The sequence below is a fragment of the Lepidochelys olivacea genome (assembly GCF_965140295.1).
Source record: "Lepidochelys olivacea isolate rLepOli2 genome assembly, chromosome: 9".
In the NCBI taxonomy this organism is placed as follows: domain Eukaryota; kingdom Metazoa; phylum Chordata; order Testudines; family Cheloniidae; genus Lepidochelys; species Lepidochelys olivacea.
The window spans coordinates 4,575,157-4,588,621 of record NC_140419.1 but is presented as its reverse complement, the minus strand read 5'-3'; the positions used below and the strand labels follow the sequence as shown (position 1 = coordinate 4,588,621).

At 44.8% G+C, this 13,465-nt stretch overlaps 1 protein-coding gene across 1 annotated transcript in view; it reads left to right on the top strand.

The window, feature by feature from the left end:
• LPP (LIM domain containing preferred translocation partner in lipoma) overlaps window positions 1–13,465 on the top strand; it is a 432,571-nt gene that overhangs the window by 326,523 nt on the left and 92,583 nt on the right. The window contains exon 9 of the mRNA XM_084639858.1: window positions 13,301–13,424. Coding sequence (XP_084495984.1) covers window positions 13,301–13,424 — 124 coding nt within the window. The remainder of the gene's footprint in view (window positions 1–13,300; window positions 13,425–13,465) is intronic.

The window sequence follows — 13,465 nt, the reverse complement described above, 5'->3', positions numbered from 1 at the left end:
TGCATCTTTTAAGTCTCTTTTCTAACCTATTCGGGCATCTGGCAAGCAGGATATATATATAAACTGCTAATACACTGTGAATGCAGGTTTCACATGCAAAATTAGGTGCTTTCATTGACACTAAAATGATGAAATTTATTTTTCTTTTAAAGCATAAACTATGCACCCTTACTTCTGTTTTCGTTACCTGTTAAGGCATTGCAGCTGGAAGAGGCTGTTTTTGAAACAAGCGATGAACCTGAACCACGGCACAGATGGCATTTATCTTACAAACACTCTTTCCCCCACACCCCTCCAGTACTATGGTGGGACTCATGGTGAGACACCCACTCACTGCGGTGCAGTGGACAGGGCAATGAACTGTGATTCAGAGAGACCCACACAGCTTCTATTCCTTGTCCTACCACTACATCTACTGTGTGATATTGGACACGTCATTTCATCTCTCTGGGCATCACTTTCGTTGCCTGTCTGAGGTGTTGAATAGTACCTTTTGTGACAAAGTTCCTCCTCTGCCTTGGTGGGTCCTGCGCTTATGGGTGGATTTTCTCGCCTCAGAGGTTCACCGCAGTCCTCAGTTTGGCCACATTCGTGGCTCAAATCTGCCGTTCACTCAGTTAGCCTCATCACTGGCCAGCATGGGGAAAAGGAAGAAGAACAATTCCCGCCATCTCTACTGATCCACCTAGTGGATCGGGGAACAGGCCAGAGACCTGCCCCTCTGATGGAACCCACAGTCCAGTTCAACTCCTCCGGTATCAAGTAGGGAGATGGAGGGATGGGGGAACCCTGGCCCACCCTCTAGTCCAGGTTCCAGCCCAGGGCCCTGTGGATTGCAGCTGTTTACAGTGGCTCCTAGAACAGCTGCATGACAGCTACAACTCCCTAGGCTACTTCCCCAGGGCCTCCTCCCAACGCCTTCTTTATCCTCACCACAGGACCTTCCTCCTGATGTCTGATAATGCTTGTACTTCTCAGTCTTCCCGTAGTACGCCTTCTCACTCTCAGCTTCTTGCGCCTCTTGCTCCCAGCTCCTCGCACACACCACAAACTGAAGTGAGCTCCTTTTTAAACCCAGGTGCCCTGATTAGCCTGCCTTAATTGATTCTAGCAGCTTCTTGATTGGCTGCAGGTGTTCTAATCAGCCTGTCTGCCTTAATTGTTTCCAGAAAGTTCCTGATTGTTCTGGAACCTTCCCTGTTACCTTAACCAGGGAAAAGGGACCTACTTAACCTGGGGCTAATATATCTGCCTTCTATCCTAATGACAGTTGCTTGAACTTCATTGGGGAAAATGATGAAGTTCTGGTTGCTGGCTTTGGTCGGAAGGGTCATGCTGTTGGTGACACTCCTGGTGTCCGCTTCAAGGTTGTCAAAGTAGCCAATGTTTCTCTCTTAGCCTTGTACAAAGGCAAGAAAGAGAGACCACAATCATAACTTCCTGTCATGCCATCTAGGCTACTAATAAACTTGAGTTTGATTTAAAAAAAAAAATCAGTCTCCTGTAGCCATCTGGCCTGACCCTGTCACACTTTCAAAAGCGCTGAGAGATTTTTTTTGGATGAAAAGTGCTATACAAGAGCTAAGTTTTATTCTCTCGTTATGTTTTAAGGCTATTTCAGGAAGTGTAACTTTTGAGCCGTTAGAGCATCCTGGAATGAGCGTAAAGTGGCTGGCCATTATGCCTTTGGGGTGCCATTCGCTCACGGCTAGCTTTCTACAGCAGCCATGTTGGCTTCACTGGAATTGCACTAGATTTACGCCAGTGTCACTGAGGTTACAGTCTGACCTATCATCTCTCTAGGCAAAGGATCCACAACTTCACCAGGACCCAAAAACATCTAGTCCAGATGACAACAGGGGCTCAAAAGCATCAGCCGCACCTCTTCTACATCAGATAGCCCCGTGGCCAAGCCAGAGAGTCTGTGGGGATCGAAGGATGGCTGTGGTGCCCCCTCTAAAATACAGACTTTGATCTCCTAGCCACCGGGGTGGTAAAGCTGAATTAATTTAATGTTTGGTGCCAGTCACTGGACATGTAGGTTGTTAGGGAAGGGGGGCAGTTGGAGTTTCACAAGCAGTCATCATTTGGCCTGGAGAATCTTTATTACTGGGGATGCTGTGAGAAGGAAAGAACCCAGCTTGACTCTCAGAGCCCAGAGAAATTTTCAGGGGAGGCAGTTTGAACAGACTAAAATTCACCTCAGTCAGTCAGGAAACAACACTGAGACAATGAAAATGGAACCTCCATTTTTACAGAGTAGAACAAGTGCTTTAAACCCATAACATAAGGTGTCGCTGGCGTATTAGTATTATGGTAGTGCCTAGAAGCTCCAGCCAAGATCAGGGTCCCATTGTGCTAGCTACTGTACATACATGTAGTAAGAAAAGTAAGTGAAAAGCCAAGTGCAGCTTTTATTTTGAGCCTTATAGGAGCGTAGTTTAAACTGGCAATAATTCCCAAGAGAACAAGGCAACATTACTATTGCAAACAGCTTTTGGTTCTTGGTATTTGGTTTTATTAGGAATTTGGTCCTAAAAAGCATCGTCAATATCCTCTTATCCTTGAATGTCATAAATCAGACCTGAAGGAGAGCTCTGTATAAGCTCAAAAGCCTCTCTCTCTCACCAACAGAATTTGTGCCCATAAAAGATATTATCTCCCCCGCTGTGTGTCTCTATGAAAGTGGATGCTGCTATGTAACACAGTCCCATTCGGTGCACAGAACAGGTGCTACGTATAAATATTATCCAGCCTTTATATCATGCAGCAGAAACAATCTGACGCTTCCTGATGCAAAACATCAGCACAAACATGAGGACTAGTGATAATTTATTTAGTCTGCTTGAATGTAATGTAATACACAGAATTCAAGGACAAAATAGCTATGCTCATTTATTACCATTTTTGAAGATTACTACAACACTTAGCCCTAGGATCTCAATAATGCTTTACGAAGATTGATTAATTAACACCCCTGTATCAGTGCAATATTACTGAACCAATTTTGGAGAGAAGATAAGGTAACAGTTACTGATCCAATTGAATGTAATAGCAAAACTTCCCTTTACCCCTCAACATGGGGCTCAAGTTTTTTTCCAAAACTATGAGCCTATCTAGGGCTCTTAAGTCCCTATTTAGATACCTAAGTAAGTGACCTAATTTTCAAAAGCTTTGCGATCCCAACAGCTCGTTACTGATCTGAGGTCACTTAATTTAGGAGCATAACTTTAAGGCTCAGTTTTTGGAAAATCTTGGCCAGAATGCCCTCCCTGCTGAGCCATGCCCTGAGATCATAACACACAAACAAGTGCACATCCAATAAAATTGAAAGGCGGCACTTTTAAAAGCGATAAAAGGAAATGTGTATTTCATACAATATTCAATTAGCCTCATTATAGAACTGTGGAACTACTTGCCACAAGAGATCATTGAGACCAAGAGTTTATCAGGATTGGAAAAAGGACTGGAAATGTGTATGGATATCAAGAACATTCAGAATTATAATACTAAGGATTAAAACAAAAAAAAACATAAGTTTTGTCATGGATATAAACTCTCCCACTTCATGAGCCAACATCTAACAATTGTAGGTCAGGAGGAAATTTTTCCTGTGGGTAAATTATTCCATTACTGCTGGAGAGAAGCTAGTGGATGAAACAAACCACTGGCTGCATCCAATGTGGCTGTTCCTATGTTTTTACCCATTCTTCATCCAGATAGTTTCTAAAGACTCCCCACTTGAATTACTTGTGTGTCAAGAATAAACCCAGGAGTTCTGACATCCTAGTGACTTGTCACAGCCTCTAGACAAGTCCACCTGGAAGAATCTGCCTGTGCTTGTGCAATTGTAACATTTCAACAGATGATAAACCAGGAATAAGAACATTTTTTTCCAGTTAGTCTTGCTTGGAGGAAGGGTTAGTTGGTTTCTATTTCATATCCCTTTTTCTTGAGGAACTCCCCTCTTGAGGGATGTGTCATCTCACTGTATCATCTTGCTTGAAAGTCTGCAGCTGGTTTGGATGACCAGTACTCTCAGTCACAATGGATTGGCTTTGGTGCACTGTGACAGGGTGTACCTGGCCTTTTCTGCGTCAGGAGGCCCCACAGTCCTCCTAGGAAAGGAGCAGAGAAAGTGGATCCTCAAGTTTGTCCAGCGAGGCTTCACAGAAGCAGCCAATCAGAGTCCAGCATGCTCAGATAAATGGACCTGCAGGGCCTTAGCAGGTCATTTCCTGGCTAGAACCAGAGGGTTAGGGAAGGGTGCTTCGCTCTGGCCACCGGAGCTTGTGGGATAACCAGCAGGGCCGTCCTTACCCATACGCAAAGCACACAGCTGCGTAAGGCACCAGGAAATTTGGGGCACCAAACTTCCTGGTGCCCAGCGTCCAGCCCCTGCTTTGGCTCTTCCCCAGGGCCCCTGCTCCGCCCCAGCCCCGGTACCACTCCCCTGAGCTCTGCAGCTGGGCTGGGCCTGCACTCACCGGCAGCAGGAGTACAGCAACCCAGCCTCAGCCGCGCCGCCGGTGAGTGCTGGGGGTTGGTTCCCTCCTGCCCCCACCCCAAGCCAGCCCTCCCCCAGCCTGGGGCCCTACACACACACCCCACGGGGTGGGGGGGGGCTGCGTAGGGCCCCAGAATTGCTAGGGATGGCCCTGATAACCAGACTTTGTTTCTGGCTGCATTTACTTGAGCTGTGTTTGAATGAAGAGAGAGACCCTAAGAACTTTGACCCTGAGATACGGGTGAAGCTAAAAGTGACTGGGTGGGAAGAGGCCCAGGAAAGAAGCAGCAACTAACTGAAATCAAGCCGTGCCCAGCTGTTGTTTACAGGGACCTGGGTTGAGTAGTGGGGCCTGTTTATAGGGTCCCTGGAATAGTGGGAGCACCTGAGTTCATTCCACTGTGGCATAACCCCCAAGGAGACAGGGCTTATTTGAGAGCCTGAACAAAGGACTGAATTTAAAGGGCCCAGAGCCAGGGCTGAAGACCCTAGCGGGGGCAACAGGACTTTTAATTTACTGGTCTCTTTACTACCCCAGAAGTAATTCATTTGGACTTTGTGACTTAACTAGAAGGCCACGCCATGGAAGACCACCAATGTCAACTAGCAGCCTACAGGGGATTCTGCGGTGAGAAAAGGCGTGCAATACCACACCCAACTATTAGGAGGCACTCAGGAGGAGTGTTCCGATTACACAGACCACTAAGTAAAAAGCCATTGATAGTGTAGTGAATGGTTGAACTAACTAGTGATGATTTATGTGGTCAGAAAGTGCTGTGTGTGTGTCTGTGGAGTAGAAGGGAGCTGAAAACTTCATGCAGCTGAACAAGAAGGATAAAATGAAAGGGAAAGTAAATATCAGCAAGAGATGTTTCTGGCAGCCTTTCAGTTCCAAATTGGGCTAATTCTACCTTTTAAAAAGAAGATAATTTCCATGTTTCTTTAGTTGAGAACACGTAATTGAAGTTATTTTCTCTCTGAGAGAAGGAACCTCTTATACATCATTTGCAAAGGAATAAGAAAAATGAACATGTACAGTGTACCCTGAATGATGGTCTATTCATTAGCACATAATTTTTGGATGTCTGCTGATTTTGCATGGTGTTTTTTTACCCATTTGGGTGGAACTTTGAGTAGGGGGATGGAGGGTGTTGGATAACGAACTTGACTAAATCCAAAGTACCCTGCACTGTGTAGTTGGTAAATCCAAGACAGATGCTTCTCAGGTCTTGAGTGCCAAAGAAAAAGAAAAGAAAAGCTGAAGCTAACTATTGAAATGAAACCTTGGCTTATGGTACCAAATAATTGCATACTGATTCCACACAATTGCTCCTCTTGACCTGGCTTTTTAGGAACTGAACTTTAATGAGGAAGATGAGCCAGATTTTGTTGCAGCATGTTGAGGGTGGCACAGATGTTAGTCACTTCCTTTTGTTTATAGCATAAAGATATTTTCTACTGCAGAGTGAGAGACCAATTGAAACTTAACCCTTGGAATGCTAGTGTTTTCCATTGTGTCGTGTTAACCAAGTGCTTCGGAGAATGTATATCTTGTGTGTACATGAATGCGTAGCAGCGTAGGACCATTACAACAGTTCTTACTGTGCTACTCACCGACGCCGCTTGGTGCTTTCCAGCAGCAGTGAGGAGAGAACTCGGATCCTCCTGCTCTTGAAGCATAGTCCTCTACTACTTGAGCTAAAGAAGCATTATGTGTAGCTGGGGCGGTATTGAGGTCTATAAGAGTGCTTAGCCTTCTCCAGGGGACGGCTTCTTTCCATTTTGATTGGTTAGTTTTCTAATCTTTGTGATTGAGGTTGGTGAAACAAATGAAGCCATGGGGACCAGGATTCCTGCACTGCAATTCTGCATAGACTACAGACCTCTCTCTCTCTCTCTCTATGTGTATATACACACACACACATACACACACACTTTTTTACCTCTGACCCATCAAGGCAGGAGGAAAGAGATAGTTCTGCTGAAACAGACCCTTCAGATCAGACTGTGGATGCATCATGTATTTCTTTTCCCCTTTCTCACCAAATGTACCAGCCTTGACTATAGGCATGAAACATGCTTTTCTGGATGCTCATGCACTGAGCAGTGCAATACAGGAAAAGGTTCTGCTGAGCTCTTCTTAAACATTGGGCATTCATATGTAGTGTCTGTAGGAAAAATAAACAAATAACGCACTGAGTGTGATCATCGGCGTTTGTTGTTGATTATGTCACTAGACACTGTCCGAGGACTGTGGCTGGCTGATGCAGAAGTGTGTTGTTTGGGCAGAGTATTGCAGCAGCATTTCCAAACCTCCCCATTTATTGCAGCTAAAAGGCAGTGTGGTGAGTGTCTGCCTCCGAACTCTGACAAACGTGGACAAGCTTGAACCTGTGGCAGTTCAGTATGTTCCCCTCGGGGCAAACCCTGTCCCTGTTTGTTAGGTGTGAAGGGCCCTGTCCTCGGAGGAGTTGATCTGGGGGTGTGGAGATGAGAGAAGCCAATGCTGGGGAGATGGGGGGGTCATAGATTCTAAGGCCTGAAGAGACATCTAGTCTGACCTCCTGCATAGCAGAGGCCAAGAACTTACCCGCCCTGCCCACTGAGTCCTTCAGAGCCCAGCTCCCAATGGCTGCCTGCAGCTGACATTAGGGTGACCAGATAGCAACTGTGAAAAAACGGGACGGGGATGGGGGGTAATAGGCACCTATATAAGAAAAAGTCCCAAAAAACAGGACTGTCCCTATAAAAATGGGGCACCCTAGCTGACATGCAACAGGGACTTGGAGGGAGGGATGGGTTGGAGGCACTGTGTGCATCTGATGACCATTTTGTGCACTATGGGGCACAAGAAAGACAATCTCCTTCAGCCATGAGGACCCGCTGTGGAGATGCTTAGTATGGGGTCCCGGCAGCCGGGCTGCGAGCTGATGTGAAGTGACTTGTTAGCGTCTACCACAGGAGGAGGAAAGCACTGGCCTTGTCTACCCCAAGCCACGGTGTAGACTGTGAGGGTATGAATTGCATTAATGTAGTCCTCTTTCAAGCAGGACTATGTTAATGCAAACCAGGTACCTTTTAGTTCGCACCAGCAGCATCCGCACCAAGCAGTTAGAGTGCAACTCTCCAGTGTGCTCTGTTGTTCACACTCTCATAGTTTGCACTGGCTACGACTCACAAGCTCTGGGTTCAATTCCCACCTCTGCCATAGACTCCCTGGTTGTGTCATTGCGTCCCTTTACCTTAATTCCCTATCTGTAAATCGATGCTTTCTCCATCTTGTCTATTTACACTGTAAGGCCTTCAGCGAGGCAGCTGTCTCTTAATCTGTGTATATAGACTGCCTGGTGCAGTGGGGGCCTTCATTGTGAGTGGGGCTTTTAGGCATCTTTAAGAAGCAGTGTATTAAAAGGGAAGCCATCAGCCTCTCAGAAGCTGCACCACCTTGTCTTCACAAAAAGCCCCGGGGAACTAACTAAAAATCAGAACTATTGTGTGGTCGTTCGTCTTTTCAGCATGGAAACAAGAACACCCGCAATTGATGGAATAATATGTTAAGAGGTTTGGTTGCCTGATTGATTTCCAGAGCTAATAAATCCTTGGCTATGCTCATTGTATTCAAATATATGCTCAAGCGCGATGCATGATCTGCTCTTAGGAAAGAGAGAATGCTGGGGGGGGGAAAAGTTCTACCCAGATTAAATGCTTTAAATTTGGCAGCTCTAATTGTTTTATTAATAAGCCTTTTATAGGGGTACATCATTTATTATTACCTGACTTTTAAAAAATGTCATTAAAATATTGGCCATTGGCTTCTGGGTCAAGTGCCAGTTCTAAAACTCTTGCTCATGTGAGTATCTTTACTCCATGGACAGTCCCACTGAGGGGTGTCTCACTTAGGGGCAATGTTCTCCCTTGGACAGAGAGCCGGTGCAAGGCTTATGCACCATTTAGTCCCCCATAAGCCCCTAGGGTGGAACTTATACTGGGTGAGTACAGGGGTGAGTGTTATCCTAGGGTCAGTGGTTAGCTCTACCTTTGCCATTCCCCCCACGTTACAACAGGAAAAAGTTTTGGAACACCCTTCCCAATCATGCATAAAGAAAGGAAAGGTGACCATGACCCCCTGAAACCTGCTCACAGGCCAAGAACTCATGCCCTAAATGCGACTGGGTTCGGATCTCAGAGGATTTTTGTTGTTGGAAGTGGATGGCAGTTCCATGGAACCTCACTTTCAGTTCTGCCAGTCGCCTCACAGGGGAAGTACCCTTACCAGGTGAAGGTCTCAGCAGGACTCCTACATCGTTTGAATTAAAGGTCAGTGCCCCTCTCGATCTCTTCAGGATGGACAGAGAAGGCTTTGGTTAGTTGGTTTTCTCCTCCCCACCCCCGTGTTCGTTTTTGACATTAGGAATTCAGGACTTGTCTACCCTGGAAGTCTCTTTGATGCCTGAAATGATGACATCAAAGGGCAAGGAAACATGAGCATTTGAGAATGGAAGGGATGTTTAGCCAAACGGTTTAAAGCTCTTGGTTTTTGACTGTTTGTTAAGACATCTTTACCTTCAATGACTAACCAACATTCTGGATAAAGTACCCAACTGTTAAAGATTCATTGACAACCTTTCAACAAGGCATTGAGAGTTCACAATCGTCTGATGGTGCTAAAGGAGTTGGCGGATGTGATTGCAGAGCCATTGGCCATTATCTTTGAAAACTTCTGGTGATCAGGGGAGGTGCCGGACGACTGGAAAACGGCTAATGTAGTGCCCATCTTTAAATGTTGATGAGCTCTTTGCTGCCAGTTAGCGATGGGAAACACAGTCTGTGTGTTAAACCTGAGCTGGGAATTATGTTCAAATACCAAACTATTTGTTACACTTACTGCCCACCTTCTTCTGCCTTGGGGGCAGAAACCTTCTCGAGAAGAATGACAAAAAAGGGAAGGAGGAGGATCCGGGGAACTACAGGCCAGTCAGCCTCACCTCAGTCCCTGGAAAAATCATGGAGCAGGTCTTCAAGGAATCAATTTTGAAGCATTTAGAGGAGAGGAAAGTGATCGGGAATAGTCAGCATGGATTCACCAAGGGCAAGTAATGCCTGACTAACCTAATTGTCTTCTATGATGAGATAACTGGCTCTGTGGATGAGGGGAAAGCAGTGGATGGGTTATTCCTTGACTTTAGCAAAGCTTTTGATACGGTCTCCCACAGTATTCTTGCCAGCAAGTTAAAGAAGTATGGGCTGGATGAATGGACTATAAGGTGGATAGAAAGCTGGCTAGATCGTCGGGCTCAACGGGCAGTGATCAATGGCTCCATGTCTAGTTGGCAGCCGCTATCAAGCGGAGTGCCCCAAGCGTCGGTCCTCGGGCTGGTTTTGTTCAATATCTTCATTAAAGATTTGGAGGACGGCGTGGATTGCACTCTCAGCAAGTTTTCAGATGACACTAGACTGGGAGGAATGGTAGATACACTGGAGGATAGGGATAGGATACAGAGGGACCTAGACAAATTGGAGGATTGGGCCAAAAGAAATCTGATGAGGTTCAACAAGGACAAGTGCAGAGTCCTGCACTTAGGATGGAAGAATCCCGTGCACTGCTACAGACTTGGGACCAGTTCTGCAGAAAAGGACCTAGGGGTTACAGTGGAAGAGAAGCTGGATATGAGTCAACAGTGTGCCCTTGTTGCCAAGAAGGCTAATGGCATTTTGGGCTGTATAAGGAGAAGCATTGCCAGCAGATCAAGGAACCTGATCATTCCCCTCTATTGGACATTGGTGAGGCCTCATCTGGAGTACTGGGTCCAGTTTTGGGCCCCACACTACAAGAGGGATGCGGAAAAATTGGAAAGAGTCCAGCGGAAGGCAACAAAAATGATTAAGGGGCTGGAGCACATGACTTATGAGGAGAAGCTGAGGAAACTGGGATTATTTAGTCTGCAGAAGAGAAGGGTAAGGGGGGATTTGATAGCTGCTTTCAGCTACCTGAAAGGGGGCTCCAAAGAGGATGGATCTAGACGGTTCTCAGTGGTAGCAGATGACAGAACGAGGAGTAATGGTCTCAAGTTGCAATGGGGGTGGTTTAGGTTGGATATTAGGAAAAACTTTTTCACTAGGAGCATTGTGAAGCACTGGAATGGGTTCCCTAGGGGAGTGGTGGAATCTCCTTCCATGGGGGTTTTTAAGGTCAGGCTTGACAAAGCCCTGGCTGGGATGATTTAGTTGGGGTTGGTCCTGCTTTGAGCAGGGGGTTGGACTATGTGACCTCCTGAGGTCCCTTCCAACCCTCATATCTATGATTTATCATAAAGAAGCAAAAAAGAAACGAAAAGGCCCAGTTTTTTTATAATACATCCTTAAAAGGGTTCACCATCAGGCAGAGGCAGCTCTGTGGAGCTGAGAAGCTATTTCAAACATGTACACTGAAAGGCATTAATTCTCAGCAGCATTGAAGGATCAAAACCAGACTTTTTAAGAAAAATGGGATAGTGATATTGAAGGGAGATATAACAGGGGAAATAGCTCCTGACTAGAACTGGTCAAATATGTATTTTATTCTCTCCAAAATAATGAACATTTTTTTGTTCAGATTGACAGTTTTCCCTGGAGTTGTGAGAATTTGGTTAAAACACCCAGAACCAATTTTTGGTTGTTGATTCTGGTTGTTGAAAACTAAAAAAAATCAGTTTTTTGAGGGGGGCGGGGGGTATAAAAACTGAAACACATTGACAGACACAAATTATCTCATAAAAATGAATACATAGTGAGAAATCCATTTTTTGCTGGGGGGGACTGATCAAAAGTCTTCCAGCATCTGTCATCCTGCTATAGAACAGGAAGGTCAACCTGCATCATCCATTAGTAATGTCTGAGAAGATTGTTTCAAACTTTCATTCCAATGGTATCTCACTTGCTTAACAGAAGAAAATATCCAATTTAGGCAGTGACCTTTCCTGGGGAGATTGTAGGGAGCAGGGAAGGTCCTGGAGGACCTGCCCACATGGGAACAGGTGAAGCTGATGACAGAATATACCCTACCTAGTGACTCCTTGTCTGTTTGTGAGACTGCCAATAGGAGTTGATTTATTCTTGTTATACAACTGAATTTCTCAACTCCTGGTTGCTACTAGAGGCTTCATAGGTTACTTGCTGGAAACAGACTTTCAGGCCAGTGTAGTGTTATAGTATACTAAAGCATGGGACATATTTGTAATGGAAAAATTGATACACCTGATTTGAACAGAAGAGGGATCAAACTTATAAATTTGGCTTCCTTTTTTTTTTTTTTAAAGACTGAGAACAGTCATCAGTGGTAAAACCAAAAGATCAGTGATGCTTTTCTGAGTTCTTATGTCTCTCGGATTTGGAATATAGCATCTCAGAAGAATGAGGCTGATGGAGATGTTATCACAGAACACAATTCTAAGAACTCCTCCACCTGACTGATGTCAAGTACAGAATTTCCCGTTTTCTTGAAAAGAAAGAGTTGGTTTGTTTAGACAGGTCAGTGGGGGTGCTGTTGTACTTGGTTGACAACAACTGGTTCGAAAGATTCATCGGGTCAGTTGTATGATTTTTTGCAGTCTCTGTAAGTTAAATGTTTATCACCAGGGTGTCCAATATTTTGTTCTCCAGCGAAGTAACCCATTGATCCACATGTAAATGAGTATAAGGTATAGGAAAAGGCATGTGTGTGAGATAGCCTGTGCTGATATTTGCCTCTAGAGTAATGATCCTAAGGTATGGATCTGAAATGAAATCCTAGATGAAAGCAGCAATTAACCAAATAAGCCACCCTGACTTTAACCATACTTTATTCCATAAACAAGTTCATTCTTGCATACAGGTTATTCAAGAAAATTGTATAAGCCTGGAAATCTTATCTCAGCGTCTTTTAATTCTGTAATGACCCTTGTACTGAATTACACACACCGTACTTAACTGCTTCTAAGATCCTCCCAGGGTACATTGATGCACTAGAATACTTCCCTGTTTCTCAAGATGTCTCCATATTTCTGTTGTTTTCTTAAGACAACTCACTGGAAAACATAGCAGATACTGCATACCAGCTCTTAACACATGAAGGCCAAGAGGTCTCATTTCTAAGCACACATTAAAATGTTTGCATCGCTAGATCTAAAATCTGTGAGCCAAATTCTGGTGTTCTTCATATGAATGGCAAAACTTCCTTTGATCAGGACTTGACTCTGTGGAAGCCATACTAAAGAGAAAATATATCTAGTCCTTGGAGACTAGCTCTCCTAGTCTGTCCCTTCCACCAAATGCAAGACTGTTCCCTCTGGCATCTTCTCTGAGTCTGTGTCCAGTCTAGTTTTAAGTGGTTCAAGCCAACGGGCCTTCCACCACTTCCCTAGGAAGACAATTCTAAAACCTCCGACACCTTTCTTATTAGTAAATGTTTATATTTGATTATCCTTAGCATAATTCCTTCTTTCTTTCTTATTTCAAGTCTGTCCAAAGGTCTGCTAGGCTGTCTAATTACTGGGTACATACATCCCTTCTAGTAATGCCTACTCATCTCATTCTGATGGAAATTGTTTAGCGTTTTGAGCCATCTATTTTCATTTCATTAAATAGGATGTTCATTTGTCCAAACCCACTGGGTCCCAGGAGAAGAAAAATAAGACCCACGAGTGAGCTTGAAAGCCAAACAGCCAATAGAGTGAATTTTCTTTACCTTTCTGTCTTACATCGGGCATGTGCAGCGTTGGTGGACACTTTAATGCTGATTTGAAACTTCACGAGCAGCATGTGTCTTCCCTTCTGCAGAGTGGGTATCCTGCCTCTGGCTCGGCATCAGATGCTCCTTTGTTCAGACCCGAGGATGAGCTGGAACATCTGACCAAGAAGATGCTGTACGACATGGAGAATCCACCCTCTGATGACTACTTCGGTAAGTGCCGCGTCACATTGAATAAATCTACCCAGGGCCTT